Source organism: Chelonoidis abingdonii, chromosome 13 (assembly GCF_003597395.2).
Source record: "Chelonoidis abingdonii isolate Lonesome George chromosome 13, CheloAbing_2.0, whole genome shotgun sequence".
Classification (NCBI taxonomy): Eukaryota; Metazoa; Chordata; order Testudines; family Testudinidae; genus Chelonoidis; species Chelonoidis abingdonii.
Genome location: NC_133781.1, coordinates 3,358,309 through 3,376,567, shown reverse-complemented (window position 1 = coordinate 3,376,567; position 18,259 = coordinate 3,358,309). Strand labels below are relative to the sequence as shown.

The window sequence follows — 18,259 nt, the reverse complement described above, 5'->3', positions numbered from 1 at the left end:
CTAAAGTTGAATGAAAGTCACATCTACAGCTTCCCTCTATTAGCAATTCCTTGGACAGATTCTTATGAGTTTACCATGGGGAAGGCAGGATCCCACAGACTATGTTATTTATCCCAACATACGCTACAGAACAGACCTCTTTCTGGTCCATCTTGAACAGCAAATTTCAGGATCAGGCTAACATTTCTTTTAGTCCTGTTTTTTTTTTTTTTTTGGGGGGGTGGATTTTTACACCTAATATTTGCCTGGCCAACTTGCCAATTCTCTTTAAAGTGGGATGCCCTCCCTTCACATTTTTTACTTGGACATCAGCCAGGATTCAAGGCCCGCCGGGTTGCATGTATTCAGGCGACCATTGAAGGGCCGCATACTCCACCCAGCCATTCTGCTTATGATGCTTGGGGAGTGTCCACCGGACTCTCCGTTTATCCATTTCTTATTGAGCCTTCAGCCTTCAGCTTTCTTTAAGGTTCTGGGGTTCTGTCCATCTGATCCCGCCACCCCATGAGTGCTGCTGTAGAGTCTGGACCTGGAAAACACTTACAGTCAGGATTGTTGTGTGGAAGACAAGGAGCATCAGAAAATTCCTCAGCTCCCAATCAAGGTACATGATGGGGATGCTTCCATGCTACACCAAAAGCCCTGAGATACACTGGAGGTGATCCTTAGGGGATATCTGGATGGGTATTACCACAGGGGATGGGGAAGTCCTTGGGCTTAGGGGGGAAAATGAAAGGGGGTTGGATGGAGTGGGGAGGAGATGAAAGGAGAAGGGAGCAATGGAATTGGGGAAGAGAAGGGGATAGGGGAAAGTGAGGCAGGGAAAGAGGAAGTGGGAACAAAGGGGGTGAGGTGGGGAGGAGATGGGGCAGTTGGGAAGGGGCATGGGAGGGGGAAGAGAAGGGATAGGGGAAGTGGGGGCCCAGCAATGTGGGTCCCTTGGCAAGAAGCTGGGACTCACCTGTTAAGCAGGCCCATCAAACCCTCACCCTGACAAGCCCCACCCTTCCCTTGCATCTGTACACCTCCGTATGAGTGCCCAATCTCAGACGACCCTTCCCCTACTTGAGCCCCAACCAACCATACATCCTGGAACACCTGGACCCACACCCAAATGAACCCCACCTCCCCTGCACCCAGACACCCCTCTGCTGAGCTCCAACCACTTTCACTTGGTCGCCCCTGCAGACTCCCATTGCCCCTGCACCTGGAACCTCCCCATGCATCCAGATCCCCCACTGAGCTGCCTGCACCCAGACTGCCCCACACTGAACCCTCTTACCCCCATCTGGATCCCCCCACACTAAATCTCTCTGCACTTGGATCCTACTGCCAGGCTGAGTCTCCCTGCCCACATCTGGCATGCCTGTGGCAAAAGGGGCAGGGCCCCAGGGTGTTTCTGTGGCAGGCTTGGCCCTTGTGCTGTGTCAGGGTCAGGTTCAGCCTCACTGCCAACTCCCTGTCCCAAGCAGGCAAGGGAGGCTGCAGAGTATTCTCCCACCTCCATGCAGCCAGTGGCCTGTGCTCCCCAGTGCCATGATGGAGCTTCCACATTTATTTATTGAAAAAAAAAAATTGCAAAATTTTAAAATATTATTCACAGAATTTGATGGAGAATTCCCTCAGGAATATGGGGCGCTGTACAACTGTGACGGTGGGACTGTGAAGGGGGTGCTGGACAGTAGGGGATCTGTGGGTAGGGGAGCTGGGCAGGGGTATGGTGTGCAGGGTGATGTGCAGTTGTGTGAGGTCAGCAGGAGGAGTCTCTGGGCAGGGGATGCTGAGCATAGCAGGTCCGGGGGCATTGGGCATAAGGAACTGTGGGGAAGGTCTCTGGGTGAAGGGGTACTGGACATAAGGGCAGGGCACTGAGCAGTGGGGCAGTGTAGAAGGGACATGCTGGCAGCACAGGGCTGGGTGGGCCAGTGTGTGTCTAGCAGTTGTGGGTTTGTAAACAGTGCCCTTGTGCTGGACTGCGTGGGGCCACTCCCGCTGCGCTGCGCCTCATTGCCCCCAACCGGCCCCTTGCTCTGAGGACCGTCCCCTCCATGGGGGCCCACAAATATGTTTGGCGCCAGGCCCACAAAAAGTTAATCCGGCCCTGTTTGTTACACTGTCAAAGAAGGATTCACCAAGGGCAAATGATGCCTGACCAACGTGATTGCCTTCTATGATGAGATAACTGGCTCTGTGGATATGGGAGAAGCGGTGGATGTGATATATCTTGACCTTAGCAAAGCTTTTGATTCGGTTTCCCACAATATTCTTGCCAGCAAGTTAAAAAAAGTATGGATTTAATGAATGGACTATAAGGTGGATAGAAAGCTGGCTAGATTGTCGGTCTCAACAGGTAATGATCAACAGCTCGATGTCAAGTGAAGTGCCCCAGGGGTGGTTTTGTTCAACATCTTTATTAAGGATCTGGACGTTGGAGTAGATTGCACCCTCAGCAAGTTCTCAGATGACACTAAGCTGGGGAGAGAGGTAGATATGCTGGAGGGTAGGGATAGGGTCCAGAGTGACCTAGACAAATTGGAGGATTGGGCCAAAAGAAATCTGATGAGGTTCAATAAGGACAAATGCAGAGTCCTGCACTTAGGATGGAAGAATCCCATGAACCACTACAGGCTGGGGACCAACTGGCCAAGCAGCAGTTCTGCAGAAAAGGACGTGGGGATTGCAGTGAATGAGAAGCTGGATACGAGTCAGCACTGTGCCCTTGTTGCCAAGAAGGCTAAAGGCATATTGGGCTGCATTAGTAGGAACATTACCAGCAGATCGAGGGAAGTGATTATTCCCCTCTATTCGGCACTGGTGAGGCCACATCTGGAGCACTGCATCCAGTTTTGGGCCCCACAATACAGAAAGGATATGGACAAATTGAAGAGTGTCCAGCAGAGGGCAACAAAAATTATCAGAGAGCTGGGGTGCATGACTTACAAGGAAAGGCTGAGGGAACTGGGTTTGTTAGTCTGCAGAAGAGAAGAGTGAGAGGGGATTTGATAGCAGCCTTCAACTCCTGAAAGGGGGAGGGGAGTTTCCAGAGAGGACGGAGCTCGGCTGTTCTCAGTGATGGCAGATGACAGAACAAGGAGTAATGGTCTCAAGTTGCCGTGGGGGAGGTCTAGCTTGGATATTAGGAAACACTATTTCACTAGGAGGGTGGTGAAGCACTGGAAGGGTTAGCTAGGGAGGTGGTGGAATCTCCTTCTTCAGAGGTGATTAAGGTCAGGCTTGACAAAGCTCTGGCTGGGATGATTTAGCTGGTGTTGGTCCTGCTTTGAGCAGGGGGTTGGACTAGATGAACTTCTGAGCTCTCTTCCAACTCTAATCTTCTATGATACTATGAAGGATATTGGGTTGGTTTGACGTGATTTGTTCCTCACAAATCCATGTTGACAGTTATTTATCACCTTATTTTCTCATAGGTGCTTACAAATTGATTATTTGCTCCATTACCTTTCCAGGTACCAAATTTAAGCTAACTGGTCTATAATTCTCTGGGTTGTCCTTATTCCCCCTTTTATAGATAGGTACTATATTTCCCCTATTCCAGTCCTCTGGGATCTCTCCTGTCCTCCATGAGTTCTCCAAAATAATTGCTAATGGCTCAGAGATCTTTTCAGCAGATTCTTTAAGTATTCTAGGATGTATTTTGTCAGGCCCTGCTGCTGTGAGGACATTGAACTTGTCTAAGTAATTTTTAATTTGTTCTTTTCCTATTTTAGCCTCAGATTTTACCCCATTTATACTGATATTCACTATGTTAGTTGATCACTGCTAACCTTTTTGGTGAAAATGAAACAAAAAAAAAAGGCATTTTACACTTTGGCCATTGCTGTGTCTTCCATTTTTGTCTTTTCCCTTCTCATTGAGTAATGGGCCTTGGTCTTCCTCCTCCTTCTAATGTAATTGTGAAATGTTTTCTCGTTACCCTTTGTGGCCCTAGTTAATTAAATGTTGTTTTGTGCCTTGGACTTTCTAATTTTGTCCCTAACATTCTTCTGTTGCTGGTGGTTTTTTAATATTCAGTCTTCATAATTTGTCTTAGTTTATTTATTTTTATTTTTGAGTTTCAGGTCATTAAAGATCACCTGGTTAAGCCAGGATGGTCTTTTACCATTGTCCTATGCATTGGGATGGTTTGCTCTTGTGACCATAATGAAGACCCTTAAAAACTGCCAGTTCTCCTGAAGTCTTTTTTCCCTTAGACTTGCTTTCCATGGGCTCTTACATGCCAATTCTGTTTGCTGAAGTCTGCCTTCTTGAAGTCCATTGTCTTTATTCTGCAGTTTTTTCTCTTACTTAAAATCATGAACGCTATCATTTCATGATCATTTTCACCCAAGCTGCCTTCCTCCTTTAAACTCTCAACCATTTCCTCCTGTGTCAGAATCAAATCTAGAACAGCCTCTGCCTTAGTTGCTTTCTCCACCTTCTGGAATAAAAGAAGTTGTCTCCAATGCATTCCCAGAACTGGTTGGATAATCTGTGCTCTGCTGTATTATTTTTCCAGCACGTCTGGGTAGTTGAAATCCCCCATCACTACCAACTCTTGTGCATCGGATTATGTTGCTAGTTTAAAAAAAGCCTCATCCACCTCTTCTTCCTGGTTAGTCTATAGTAAACTTCCTGAACAAGCTGTACCCTTCTAAACCAATATTCTAGTCATGTGAATTATCATCTGTGATGCCAATTATGTCATAAATGTGATTATTCACTAGTATTTCTAGTTCTTCCTGCTCATTCTCCATACTTCTTGCATTAATAAACAGACATCTAAGATGTTCATTAGATTTCCCCTCTATATTGTCTCGTCTCTCCTTTATCTCTGCTGTGATTGCCCATGTTCCCCCCAGATTTGATATTTTCATTTAGGTCTCCATGTTTTAGACTTACCTGTGGCTTTTATCTCCTGCACTCATCAAGCCCAGTTTACTGCTAGATTAGCCAGTCTATATGTGAAGATACTCTTCCCATTCCTTGATAGAAGAACCCCATCACTGCTCAGCAGTCCTCCTTCTTGGAGCAGCATCCAATGGTCAAGGAATCCGAAGCCCTCCTGGCAACACAGTCCATGCAGCCATGCATTCACCTCCAGTATGTGTTTGTCTGTGCCTGGGGCCTACCCCTGACTGGAAGGGTCAATAAGAACACTACCTGTGCCAAATCCCTCTTCACAATACCATTGTCTCATCCATGCATTGAGTTTCAGCAGTTCTGCTGTCTAACTGGCCCTGCTCAGGGAACTGGAATGAGAATGCTACATGGAGGTTCTAGACTTTAATCTCTTACCTAGCAGCCTAAATCTGGCCTCCAGGGCATCTATCCAATCTTTCCCTATGTCATTGGTACCTACATGTACCACGACCACCGCCTCCTCCCCAGCACTGCACATAAGTTTGTCTAGATGTCTCAAGAGGCCTGCAATCTTTGCACCCAGCAGGCAATTCACCATGCAGTTCTCCTGGTCATCACAAACTCAGCCAGGGGTGAAAGTAGGCCAGTATGGCGTACCGGTAAGAAGCCAGTAACAGCCTCTATGCAGCCAATGTTAAAGCGCTGGGGGGGCAAAAGGGGCAGCTGACCCAGGGCCGGTGACTTGAAAGGGCCCGGGGCTCCCGGCCACCACAGCAATGGCCAGAGCCCCAGGCCCCTTTAAGGCCACGTCTAGACTACGCGCCGTATCGGTGCGTTAAAATCGATTGCTCTGGGATCGATATATCGCGTCTAATCTCGACGGGATATATCGATCCCTGAGCGCGCTTATATCGATTCCGGAACTCCACCAACCCCAACGGAGTTCCGGAATCGACATGGCGAGCCACGGACATCGATCCCGCGCGGTGAAGACGGGTGAGTAAATCGATTTTAGATATTCAACTTCAGCTACGTTATTCACGTAGCTGAAATTGCGTATCTAAAAATCGATTTTATCCCGTAGTGTAGACCAGCCCTAAATCACTGCTGGAGCTCCGGGCAGTGCGGGCAGGCTGGCTGGGGGAGGCTGACCTCCAGCCCCGCCCTTTCTGCCCGCTGCCCTGCCCCTTCTGGGGGCCTGGAGTTGGGCCACCATACCGGTAAGTGTTTAATATTACTTTCACCTCGAACTCAGCTGTATACATTTCTAATAACTTAATCCCCATTACTATTACCTGTCTCTTCCTAATAACTCATTGTGAGAGGATACCATGACATCATCTGGAAGGTGGGTCCCAACTATGGGTTCATTTTTCTCTGCTCCAGCTTGGTGTTCTCCTTTTCCAAGACCTTTGTCATCCTCAACAGCACAGTGACTGTCAGACTGGGGGTGGGACCACTGTACAGTCCAGAAAGTTTCATCAGTGTACTTCTCTATCTCCCTTAGCTCCTCAAGTTCAGCCACGTTAGCCTCAACAGCCCGTACTTGGTCTTTGAGGGTCATGAGTGGCTTGCACTGAATGCACACATATACCATCTGCTCATAAGGCAGATCATCTTACATATTGCATTCAGGGCAATAAATTGGATAGACCCTGCTCTGCTGCTGGACTTCTGCCTGCATCAGTTTTATTCTTGCAAGGGCTTTTGTTTGCTTTGTTGGGTTTTTTTTGGGAGGTGGGGCGGCATTATTGGCCTACGGTTAGGGTATGTTTGTTAGGTGTACCTGCCTCTCCCTCTCCCAACTCCCTCACAAAACTCCCGTTTGCTAGCTCCTCTTTTCACTTAGGAGCTGGCTTTTAAAACTCTTTGAGTTATCCCTGAATCCTTATCAAGGAATCCTAAATGGATTAGGGATTAAGGGATACCATGCTAGATCCTCAGTAGCAAACTCTCAGCCTAGCCTAGCTGGCTGCTTAGCTCAGCACACAGTCCTCCAAACCCACCACACGATAAACTACAATTAAGCCAGCAGCTGGCCAGCAAGCAAGCGCACAACAGCCAAACTAACAGCCAACATACTCACCCCAAGGAGGTCATACAGTCACTGCTCCTTCACCTGGAGAACTCCCTTGCCAGACTCCCCTGATAACGGGCTCCTGTTCGCTAGATCACTTTGAAAAATCTTGACCTTAATTTCTCTGGGTTTAAGCAGAATGAAGACAATGATTCCCTGCCTTCCAGGAGTGCTGTGAGCATAAATCCAGAACTATTTGTGTGGTGCTCAGATACTAGTGACTCTTACATTCTGAGATCAGAAGGGATCATGTAGTGACATGTCCCACAGAACATGGGCCACAAAGCAGCTGCTGGAATCACATGATTATGTGAGAATCTCAGCTTTCATTCCCCTCACCCTGCCAAGTTTCTAGCCCTCATGGTGCAGAGAAAAGCTTGACATGCGAACCCAGGGCACCTACAAGCCTCAGAAACCAGGATATAATGAGAAAGAACCCAAGATTTTGTACAGTGCCTAACACAATGAGGTCCTGGTCCATGACTGGAGCTCCTACAAGCTACCATAATATACTCAGTAAATAGCAATAAATATGTGCAGTACCTGGCACAATGGAGTCCAGCCCCATGACTACAGCTCCTAGGCACCACCGTAACACAACAATTCATAGGAATAAAAGTATTTTGCAAAAACATGATTTTTTTGAGGCCTGACTGATGGTTTCTGACCACATCCAGCTGGCAGTACTCTGATTTTTCTGTTTTGGCTGGGATTTCAGTGCCTAAAACCTATTGAACGTTGGGCTCCTCAATCTCAGTCATTAACTTCTCTTTTCCTTAATTCAAATGGAATGATTATCTTCAAGTGACTTTTCGGAAAGCTCTCTGTCACTTTGGTAAAGGCCAGTTTCTCCTGGTTTTTCCCACGAAAGGACTTGAGATGCTATGCTGTTGGGATAACTAAATTCTAATTTATTACTATTCATTGAAAGAAAGAGAATGAAGTAAAGTAAAATAAAAACAGAGCCATCATGATAACTCAATGCACAAAAATTTCAATCCAGTACATTGCATTTCAGAAAAACAAATGGGCACGTTGCTGTTCACAAGCAGTAAAACATTTCAAAGCCGATCAGAAAGTACAGGCAAATCGAAGAGAGAGACAGTTGGCGCCAGTTACAAAAGCAAACAAGCAGATACTAGAAAATATATAAATCTCAGTTAAATTGTAGTTAAGTAATTACCATCTAATATTTTAGCATTAACCTCTTGTCGGCTGGCAGCCACTCTCACAGGCAAGGGGCAGGTTCCAGCATCTCTGATCCTAGGTAAGGCTTTTATCCCCTCTGGGGATGAGTGCGACAGAGAGTCAGGCTCTGTCATCCCCACCCAGCACTCTGTGGCAGATGGTGTGGAAGATGCCCAGCTGAATGTCAAGGTTGTCTTCTCCCTTTGGCTTTGGTGATGTGGGTCAGGAAGGATTCAGGCCTGACCAAGGGGGTCATCTCCCCAGCTTCTTTCTTGAATAATACAAAGACCTTCACTTGGAAGAGGTGGGACCACCGCCTGGAGTAGGATCAGGACCAGATACATTTGTGTGTCTGTCCTTCAGGGAGATTGTCCTTTTACCTGGTGCTGGTCCAAGGCAGGTCCACCTGGGAGGAGGCACTGAGCTCTCTGTCATGCAGTTATTACAATGCAGAGTCCCAGCCTGCACTCTGGAGCTAGGAGAGGCCTTTGTGGAGCTGTGTGCCTCAGTAATTTCCTGCAGCTGCAGGTTCCACAGGTTAATCACATGCTGCAATAAGGATTTTTCCATTAACAGAATCTCTCATCCCACGCTCATGAGTGTTACTCACACCTATCTCTTCCGTCCTCCACATCTTTTCTCCTCTGACTCCCCATATTACCCCTGCTGGACAGGCTGGGTCCAGCAGGTCCCATGAACTGCTGATTTAAGAGTCTCTCCCTTTATCTTGTCTGAGTCACTGCTACAGGGAAACCCCCCAAGTCAAGTCTGAGCAGGAGATGGGACAGAAGTGAAGAAACTGTGCATGGGGAAGTGGAGGGAGGCAGGGTTGGGGGCAGAGAGGGAGAATGATATAGGACAGCATTTGTCCAATCCTGCCCCTTCCTCCTCATCCTATAACCTCTCAACATTTGATCCTCCACAACCAGCATTCCCTTCCTCTCTAGTTCCCATTCCCGCATCACCAAACATTCAATCCCATTTCTACCCACCCCACAGCTCCCTCCCACTCTGGCTCTCATCTCCCCCATCCTCAAACACTCAACCCTCCCCTCTCCATCCCCCACTCAGCTCCCTTCAACCTTGGTCCCCATCCGTTTCTCTCATTGGAACCAGGGGCTACCTTTTAGCTCAGTGGAGAACACCAGGGGGAGACCCATCAGGTGTCCTAGAAGAATTTGGAAGTGGTTATGAGGACACATCCACCTCCTCACCGCCACCCCAGAAACAGATCCAGGCAACAGATGTGCTAAGAGACAGAAGGCCACTGGGTCTCAGGTCCTCTTGGGAAGGCGTGATGTGCCCAACATCCCTGTTCCCAGGCTCAAAGATGAGGGAGATGTATCCAGAAGACTGGGGTTCTCCGTTCCTCTTCTGCTGCGCCCAGCAGTGGAAGTAGTGTGGACCACAGGGCATGGGGAGGGAATCTTCAGCCAGGGATTGGAAGCTACAGGAGGATGGTTCTCTCTCCCTCACCCACCTGGAATCTGCTAGGCTGGGTGGAGTCAGAAGATCACTAATCATCTTGGGGTCACCTGCTGATGCCCCCTGAATCCAGGGACAGACAGCTGTGTACTCATGCCTCTGATATGCACTGCAGCCAGCCCTCACTAGGGCATCTGTAGGGTCTCTCTCCAGTGCAGAGTCTCTGGTGCATAACAAGGAATGAGCTCTCACCCAAGCGTTCTCCTTCAGTCAGGTCACTTATAAGGGTGTCTCTCCAAAGCGAGTCCTCCGACGTGTCGCAAGACCTGAGCTCCAGCCACACCCGGACATTTATAATGGTTCTTTCTCTGGCATGGAATCTCTGATAGGCCATCAATTTCCCCTCCACCACTACCACTTGTCTGTTTGTTCTACACTGAGCAGCTAGCATGTGCTCCTGCCCCACAGAACACAGAAAAAGATACGGTCCCTGCTTTAAGGAGCTTACAACCTAAGAGACAAAGAGAACACAGCAGCTCAGACACATGAAGCAGAGAAAGGGGGAAATTTGGCCCCAAGCCCAGAGCTTGCCAGAGGTCCAGGAACAAACTGGTCCTTGGACCTCTGGCAGGTCTTGGGCCCAGTACCTCCCTGGATGACTAGTCACTGGAGCATCACAGACCAGGGCAGTGTTTGTTATTAACAAGTAAATAAGTCAACCTTTGTGGGCAGTGGACTAGCACAGCTGCACTTTGCAGGGATCTGAAGAGAGGGCAGGACCCTACTCCACCAGCATAGGGAGGTGTTCCCCACATAGCATCCATTCTCAGCATCATGACAGAATGCTGGGCCAAATCCAGGGGAAACTGCCAAGCACCAGTGTATCTGCAGGGTTTTTTCTAATGCCCATCGTGGTGGTATCATTGCACGCGCTCAGGATCACTCCAGATCTGACCCAACATGCCCTGAAATTGAGCTTGGTATCCAGGTCTCTTCCTCCAGAACTTCTATGAGTCTGCAGACAGTTACCTTAGCCAGTTTCTCAGCTGGTTTAATTGGCATAGCTCCAGTTAAGTCAATGCAGCTCTGAGAGGTTCCAGCAGCTGAGGATCTGGCCCTAAAACTTTATTACTCCCACGGTGACTATGAATGCCAGTAAAGATCTGCATGAGAGCATCTGCCTGTGTATCGGGTCCCCCAGGGGCTTATTCTGCCAGCAACAATTACATGAGTAGTCCCATGGGAGTTACTGGGCTTGAACCTCAGCTCTGTTGCATTAGTTTTACATCAGTGTAACTCCAGTGGGGTTACTCCTGATTTATACCAGGGTGACCAAGAGGGGAACCTGCCCCCAGGACTCCAGCGGAGTCATTCCCAATATTTAACACTCACATTTGCACAGGTGTAAATAGCGCCACCACATGGAGAAAGGCAGTTGGCAGTCACACCCTAATCCTGCAAACACACACACACAGACACAAAGACTCTGTTTACACATGGTCCCAGCCAGCTTAACCAGGTGACCCAGGTGAGTAAAGTTTACAGTCTCTGCCCGGATATCCAGACTCCATTCACCTCCGCCCCTGGCTGTTGCTCAGGTCCCTTGGAGCTGCTACTCCAACCTCTGCGCTAGAGCAGCAGGCAGCCCCTTTGCACTAATCCCAGGGCACCTTCCCACAAAGAGATCAGGGACACACACATGCTTACTCAGTGTGGTTTTCTGTCCCTCTTTAGTGGTGGATCACATAGAGATGTATGAGCTGCTGCAGCCTTCTGTTGAGCTATCAAAGCCAATTCTTTTAGCTCAAGCAGCACAGCTTTCAGCTCATGCTTTGAGATCCAGAGGTCCAGGGTTCCAGCTGCTGACATCTCATCTAGGGGCCTCATGTTACAACCTGCATGCCTGCAGGGTGGCTGAGCTCAGTGACTCCACACAGGGGTTTCCCCATATCAGGGATGAGCATTTGCAGGGTTCAGGCTATATCAGCATCTGCAGTTGCCATAAGTTTCACTGGACACCTATGCCTGGATGCCTTTCGGATCATCAGCTGCGTGCCTGATTCTTCTCATTTATTGTTTCCTCCTTTCCACAATGTCTATTGTTTTGTTTCGGTTGTTTTTATATGATTTGAACCATTGCCTAAAATATTCTCTATTAGTTTTAAAAATTATTTTTATCCCTTTCTCTGTTTTTATCTTTAACCGTTGCCTTGTTTCTATTTCTTTTAATACACATTTTCTTTAACTTTCCTCTTCTTGTTGTATGTAATCAGAGTTTAAGGCTACAAGGGATGACCGGATGATCTAGTCTGATCTCCTGTACCTCACGGGCCACCAGCACCCACACACTAAATCCAACCAAGGCTTTCCTATTTTCATATAACTTTTTAACCTTTTACAGTTTCCTGTTTTTTCTTCCATTTTTTAAAATCTATTTTCTTATACTCTTAAATATTTCAAATTTTATTTTTAATACTGTCCAATTCTGGTTTTTATTTCTATTTTAAACCTTTCATTTACTTTTAATTTTTAACCCCTTGCAATTCCTTTCTTTAACATTTAATCCTTTCCTAATTTCTCTTAGTTTTAACCATTTACAGTTCTATGTTTTTCAACTCTTCCCTATTTTCTTTTTAAAATCTTGAACCTTTCTTATTTGCTATTTTTTAGGTTTTTTTCCTTTAACTCTTTTTTGTTTTCTTCTTTTTTGATTTTCTTTTAACTCTTTAGCATTTTGCACAGTTGTGTTTAACCCTCTCCTTTTCCACTGGTTTTCCAGAAATGTCTTTTAACTCTTTGCACTTTTCTTGAATTATTACAATTATTGGGTTTATTCATTTAGGCCCTCAGCCTGCAAACACCGCTGCTCATGCTTAGCCTTATGCACTGTGAGTCGCCCTGCTGATTTCAGTGGGACTGTATCAATTAAGCATGTGCTTATGTGTTTCAGGATTGGGGCTTTAACCCTTTCCTACTTTCTTGTTTAACTTTTATCCAATGCCTGGATATGCCCCCCCCCCCCGTTCCCTCCTTATTACACCTTCCCATAAGGGACACAATGGAGAAGATGGGATATGGCCTCTCAGCTAGCATAACCTGGTGTTTGCCCCAGTGATGCAGATTTGCACTAACTCAGGCTCTGGCCCAACTGCTGAAGGCCACACTGGGCATGATTAGGCAGGGCGAAGTAGGCAGGAAGATGGAGCGAGGGGGTGGGGCACAGGAGGAGATAAGATCCGGGATGCAGGCTGGAGCAGCCTCATGCAGCCTTGGAGGGGAGAATTAGGGACCCAGCTCAGCAAAGCACTCAAATACATGCTTGAGTCCCAAAGAAATCAATGCTGAGATGGGACAGACTGCAGGATCAGATGCAAGAGGTACCATACTGCTGCAGGAAGAAGCAGGGATGGGAATCTGGGAGGCGGGTGGTATAGCTGGAGCAGAGAGCAAGGAAGATGGCCAGCATGGACTGAAGGGATGTGAAGTGGGAAGCAAGGAGGCTGGAGGGCAGCAGGGTGCAGTGGTCACGTTGAGACATGGCCAAAGCATGGGCCAGGGAGCAGTGGGAAAGAAAGGGGGATGCTGTAAGAGGAAGAACTGTTGGGAGCTGCGGACAGCCAGGATGGGGTAGAAGGGAATGGAGAGATTGGAGTCCTCAATAATTCTGAGGGGGTGACTCTGGGCAGTCAGGAGGACAGTGGAATTGCCAACAGAGGCAGAGAAAACAGGGTTAGGACGGAGTGGGAGGGACAGTCAGGGAGCTGGGATCCTGCTGTGCTGGAGTGAACGCTGGAAGGCTGATGGAAGGAATACAGAGGGATTCTCTACACATGAAATGCTACAGCAGTGCAGCTACAGCAGTTCAGTGTAGATACTACCTTGCAGACAGGAGGGGTTCTCCCATCGGTGTAGGCAATCCACCTCCCTGAGAGATGGTAGCTAAGCCAGTGGAAGAATTCTTCCATTAACCTAGTGCTGTCTACACTGGGGATTAGGTCAGCTTAACTACGTTGCTCCAGGGTGTGGATTTTTCATACTCTTGAGCAATGTAGCTGGTTTGATCTAACTGTTTAGTATAGACCAGTCCAGAAGAGAACTAGAGAAAGGGAAATCAAGAGCTGAACGGAGATGGGGACAGCTCAAAGGACGAGCAAACGGAACTGGGGTTCAGAAGAGAGTTGGGGCAGCATGGGTGGGGGACAGGGAGTCAAGGGGCAGATGACTCCTACCAGATGGCATTGATTTCTTTCCCTTGTCTGAAATACTTAGCAAAGTTCTGGATGGAGAGAGAGAGGAGAAGGCAGGTGGAATATTGATCAAGACTGTCTTTTGTACCATTGGTCACCTAAATCATTTGGTATTGTTTCTGCTTCCTGATTGGGTGAGTGAAACTTTTGTAGATAGGGATATCATCACACTTTTCAGTGCCTATTTTTGAACAAACACATATGAATATGGGCATAAGCTTCCTGAGTAAAAGACCTCACTTCTTCAGATGCATCCCATAAAAGCTAATGCCCAAATAAATCTGTTAGTCTTTAAGGTGCCACCGGACTTCTTGTTTTTGTGGACACAGACTAACACAGTTACCCCTGATACATATGAATATGAAAATTTGTGGAAAAGCTCTGCATTTGTGAACATTTTCACAAATAAGTTGCAGGCACTCCAATTAATAAAACTGGCTGAAACTTTTCTTTTTTAACTGTGAACATTTCAAAAGTATTTATGTTCCTTTGTTTAAAAAATTGTTATTGAATTTTCATTTTTTCTAAATTTTCAGAATTTTTTTATAGATTAGTTTTCATTTTTTAAAATAATAATTTTAGCAAATGGAATGTTTGAATCTGAAATGAAAATTTTTGGACAATGAAAGATTTGTTTTGATTTTGAATAATTACCAGCATTTTACTAAGCCCACCAATCAAAATTGGCAATGGAAATAAAACAAAATGGAAACCAAAAATGACACGAAAATGTGAAAAAAAACTCACCTCAAAGAACAAAAGGCTAAAATATTTGCAACATTTCTGTAAAAAACAAAATTGAAAAATTTGAAAAAAAAACTCCAAATGATTTTGCAAAAAAAACTGTTCATTTTTAAAAAAGAACAAGTTTTGTCAAAAAATGTTTTCTTAAAAAAAAAACCAACCAAAAAACCCCAACTGAACAGCTCTACTTGTGAATAACAATAACATAGAATAATATGATCCCACAAAGGGGAGCAAAATAGAACTTATCCCATTTGAACAGGAACATATTCACAAATCACTTTCTCTGTTGTTCATCTAGCTCTAGGCTATAATCAGAGAGAAGCAGGCACTGGATGGTACCTAGATCGAGGGATAGGTGATGGGCAGAGTTAGGCAAGGAAAATGGTAGAACAGAATGAGTATTAACCTTCAGTGGAGGAAATATGCACCATCATAGGATATTCTCCAGAGACCCCTTACAGCAAGGGAGTTGGAATAGAAGCATAAACCAGGGCGTGGTGATATAGACAAGAAAGGATGGAGGTGCGAGGGATTCCGTGGCTAATGGATTGTAAATAATGAATCTCACACTTCTCGGTGTGAATTTGTAGTGAGATGAGGAAGGGGCTGAGAACATCAAGGAAGGCACAGACGGGAGATCATGGGAGGAACATCAAGCTGGGCAGGCAGTATGCGGGAAGAGGGCTGTATGGAAAGAGGTAACTTGATTACTGGGGAATAAGAACTCAGAGCCCAAGATGGGCCAGGAAGAGAACTGGGCATGGCGAGGAGCAGGTCGAGAGAGTCAAGGAAACTGATCCAGTGCTGCAAGTCAGATGAGGACATTGGGGACAGGAAGCAAGTTGCAGTCTTGTTGGATGGGTCACCAGCATGGAAGCTGGAGGCACTGAGAAGGGAGGGGAAGTGGGAGGAGCCAGATGTGTGCAGGGGAAGGAGAGGGGAAGAAGGAGTGGATGGTGTGAATTTTGGAGGAGGACAAGGAATGGGGAAGGAGGAAAGAGCAGGAGAGTAGGAAGCCAACTGCACAGCCCTGGGAGCAGAGAGAGAGAGAGGAGTGGCAAAAGGGAGGGCAAAGGGGGGAGATATGGAGGAGGTGAAGAGGGATGCAGGCAAGAATTAGGGGGAGTGAGGGGGAACAGAGAGGCTGCGGGGGTGGTTAGTTTATCAGTGATGAGGCCGAGGCCCCGGATGGAGCAGACGAGGGGAAGGAAGGGTGGGGGAAGGCACGGGAAGGGAAGGACAGGGCCCAGGGCAGATCCAGCGGGTTGTTGGAGAGGGCGGGGATGGAGATGGGTGAGGGGGAGGAAGGGAAAGAGGGCAGGGCGGGGAGGGGGGCGGAGGAGGTGCCCAGCGGGGAGGAGAAGGAGGCAGAGGAGAAGGCAGAGGAGGCCTGCAGGGGGTTGCTGGCGGCAGCAGCAGCGGAGTTCTTGGTGGCGGAGAGCAGTGAGGGCTTGTCGCCGGTGTGGGTGCGCTGGTGCCGGTTGAGGTGGGAGCTGCGGCTGAAGCACTTCCCACACTCGGGGCATTTGTAGGGTTTCTCGCCAGTGTGCACGCGCTGGTGGATGGTGAGCTCTGAGCGCTGGATGAAGCTCTTGCCGCACTCAGAGCACTGGTAGGGCTTCTCGCCCAGGTGGATGCGCTGGTGCTTGATGAGGTTGGAGCTGACGCTGAAGCACTTCCCACAGACATTGCACTTGTAGGGCTTCTCCCCAGTGTGCATGCGCCGGTGCTTGGTCAGGTCCGACTTCTGGATGAAGCCCTTGCCGCAGTCAGGGCACTTGTAGGGCTTCTCGCCCAGGTGGGTGCGCTGGTGCTTGATGAGGTTGGAGCGGACACTGAAGCTCTTCCCGCAGTCCTCGCACTTGTAGGGCTTTTCGCCGGTGTGCATGCGCCGGTGCTTCACCAGGGCCGAGTTCTGCCCAAAGCTCTTGCCACACTCAGGGCAGGTGTAGGGCTTCTCGCCCGTCTGCGTGCCCTGGTGCTTGACGTTCTCTGCCCGGTAGGTGAAGCTCTTCCCGCACTCCGTGCATTTGTGGGTCCTCTCTGCCACAGGGGAAGGCCTGGCACGGGAGCCCCACAGGAAGCTCTTCCCACAGTCAGTGCACTTGCAGGGACGCTCCCCGCTCAGCATGCGGCGCCGCTTGGCGCTGGCCAGGAAGCTCTTCCCGCAGTCAGTGCACTGGCAGGGCTGCTCCGAACCCAGGTGCACCCGCTGGTGCCGCTCCAGGTGGGAGCTCTGCGAGAAGCTCTTGCCGCAGTCCCCGCAGCGGTAGGGCTTCTCCCCCATGTGGATGCGCCGGTGCCGGTCCAGGTGGGAACTCCAGGCAAAGCTCTTGCCGCAGTCGCCGCACTGGTAGGGCTTGCCGACTGCGTGGCTCCGCTGGTGCTGCAGCAGGGAGGTGCTCAGCCCGAAGCTCTTGCCACACTCCTCGCACTTGTAGGGCTTGTCACCTGTGTGGGAACGCCGGTGCTTGGCCAATGTGGCACTCTTGTTGAAGCCCTTGCCACATTCGGGGCACTGGTAGGGCTTCTCGGTGGTGGCGGCGGCGGTGGCTCCTCCTGCTCCGCGCTGGGGCTTGGTGCCATTAGGGCCAACGCAACGACCGCAGTCAGTGCACTTGCAGGCCTTCTCCCCGCCCAGGTGGGTGCGGCGGTGGCGGTCCAGGTGGGAGCTCCAGCTGAAGCTCTTCCCACATTCAGGGCAGGTGTAGGGTTTCTCACCGGTGTGGATGCGTCGGTGGCGTTCCAGGTGCGAGTTCCAGTTAAAGCCCTTGCCGCACTCGTCGCACTTGTAAGGCTTCTCTTCCAGGTGCAGCTTCTGGTGCTTGACCAGGCTGGTGCTGGCACTGAAGCTCTTGCCGCAGACATTGCACTGGCAGGGCTTGACGCCGCCACTGTGGACCCGCTGGTGCTGGATGAAGGCTGAGCCCACACTGAAGCTCTTGCCGCAGTCGGCACACTTGTAGGGCTTCTCGCTGGCGTGGCGGCGCTGGTGGGTGATGAGAGTGGAACTGAGCCGGAAGCACTTGCCACACTCGTTGCACTTGTAGGGCTTCTCGGCGGTGCGCAGACGTGGGCGCTTGTTGAAGCCCGAGCCGAAGCCCAGGCTCTTGCCGCAGTCATGGCACCGGCTGTGCCCCAGCAGGCTCCGCTGGTGGAACTTCTTGAAACCACGGTGAGCGGATTTGCCCTGCCTCTTGCCTGAGGGCTTCTTCGGCTGTCCTTCCACTTTCTGCGGGCCCTCGCTGGCTTTCCCCACATCAGCACTTTGGGGAGCGCTTCCCTTGGACTTGCCCGGCATCGTCCCCTGAGCATCCACCTTCTCAAGGCCTCCCTGCTGAGCATCCTCCTCCTCATTCTCACTCACCATCCCATCATCTGCTGGAACAACGAGAGAATCCAGTAACTCCCTGGGTCTAGGAAAGGAAACTTTGGAGAAGGGAATTAGAGAGGGTCTGTCACATATTCAAATACCCATCAACACAATGGAAAAAATCAGGAGCCAGCTCTGCCAGATTGCTCCCATCGCCCCCTCCCCTCCCTGGCAGCCTCCCTCCCCCTCCCCATCCCCCAGCTCCCACCCACTGCTTCCCCTCACCTAGCCACCCACTCACGACATGTAATGAGAAACCCTTTTGAGAAACAGGGGCCAGATTCTCACAGCATACTGAGTATGCTGCAAACAGTCCATTAACAGCTTCATAGTCAAGACCAG

General features: G+C 49.0%; 1 protein-coding gene across 5 annotated transcripts in view; it reads right to left on the bottom strand.

Annotated features, from left to right (window-relative positions):
• Positions 1 to 7,827: 7,827 nt before the first annotated feature.
• The window catches only part of LOC116824976 (uncharacterized), a 42,398-nt gene continuing 31,966 nt past the window's right edge, over positions 7,828 to 18,259 (bottom strand). For 3 of the 5 annotated variants that reach the window (XM_075071957.1, XM_075071956.1, XM_075071960.1), the window contains one exon: positions 7,828 to 17,973. In XM_075071957.1, the coding sequence (XP_074928058.1) occupies positions 15,701 to 17,973 (2,273 nt within the window). In that variant the 3' untranslated portion in view covers positions 7,828 to 15,700. The remainder of the gene's footprint in view (positions 17,974 to 18,259) is intronic. The other 2 variants (XM_075071959.1, XM_075071958.1) reach the window with 2 other exon arrangements.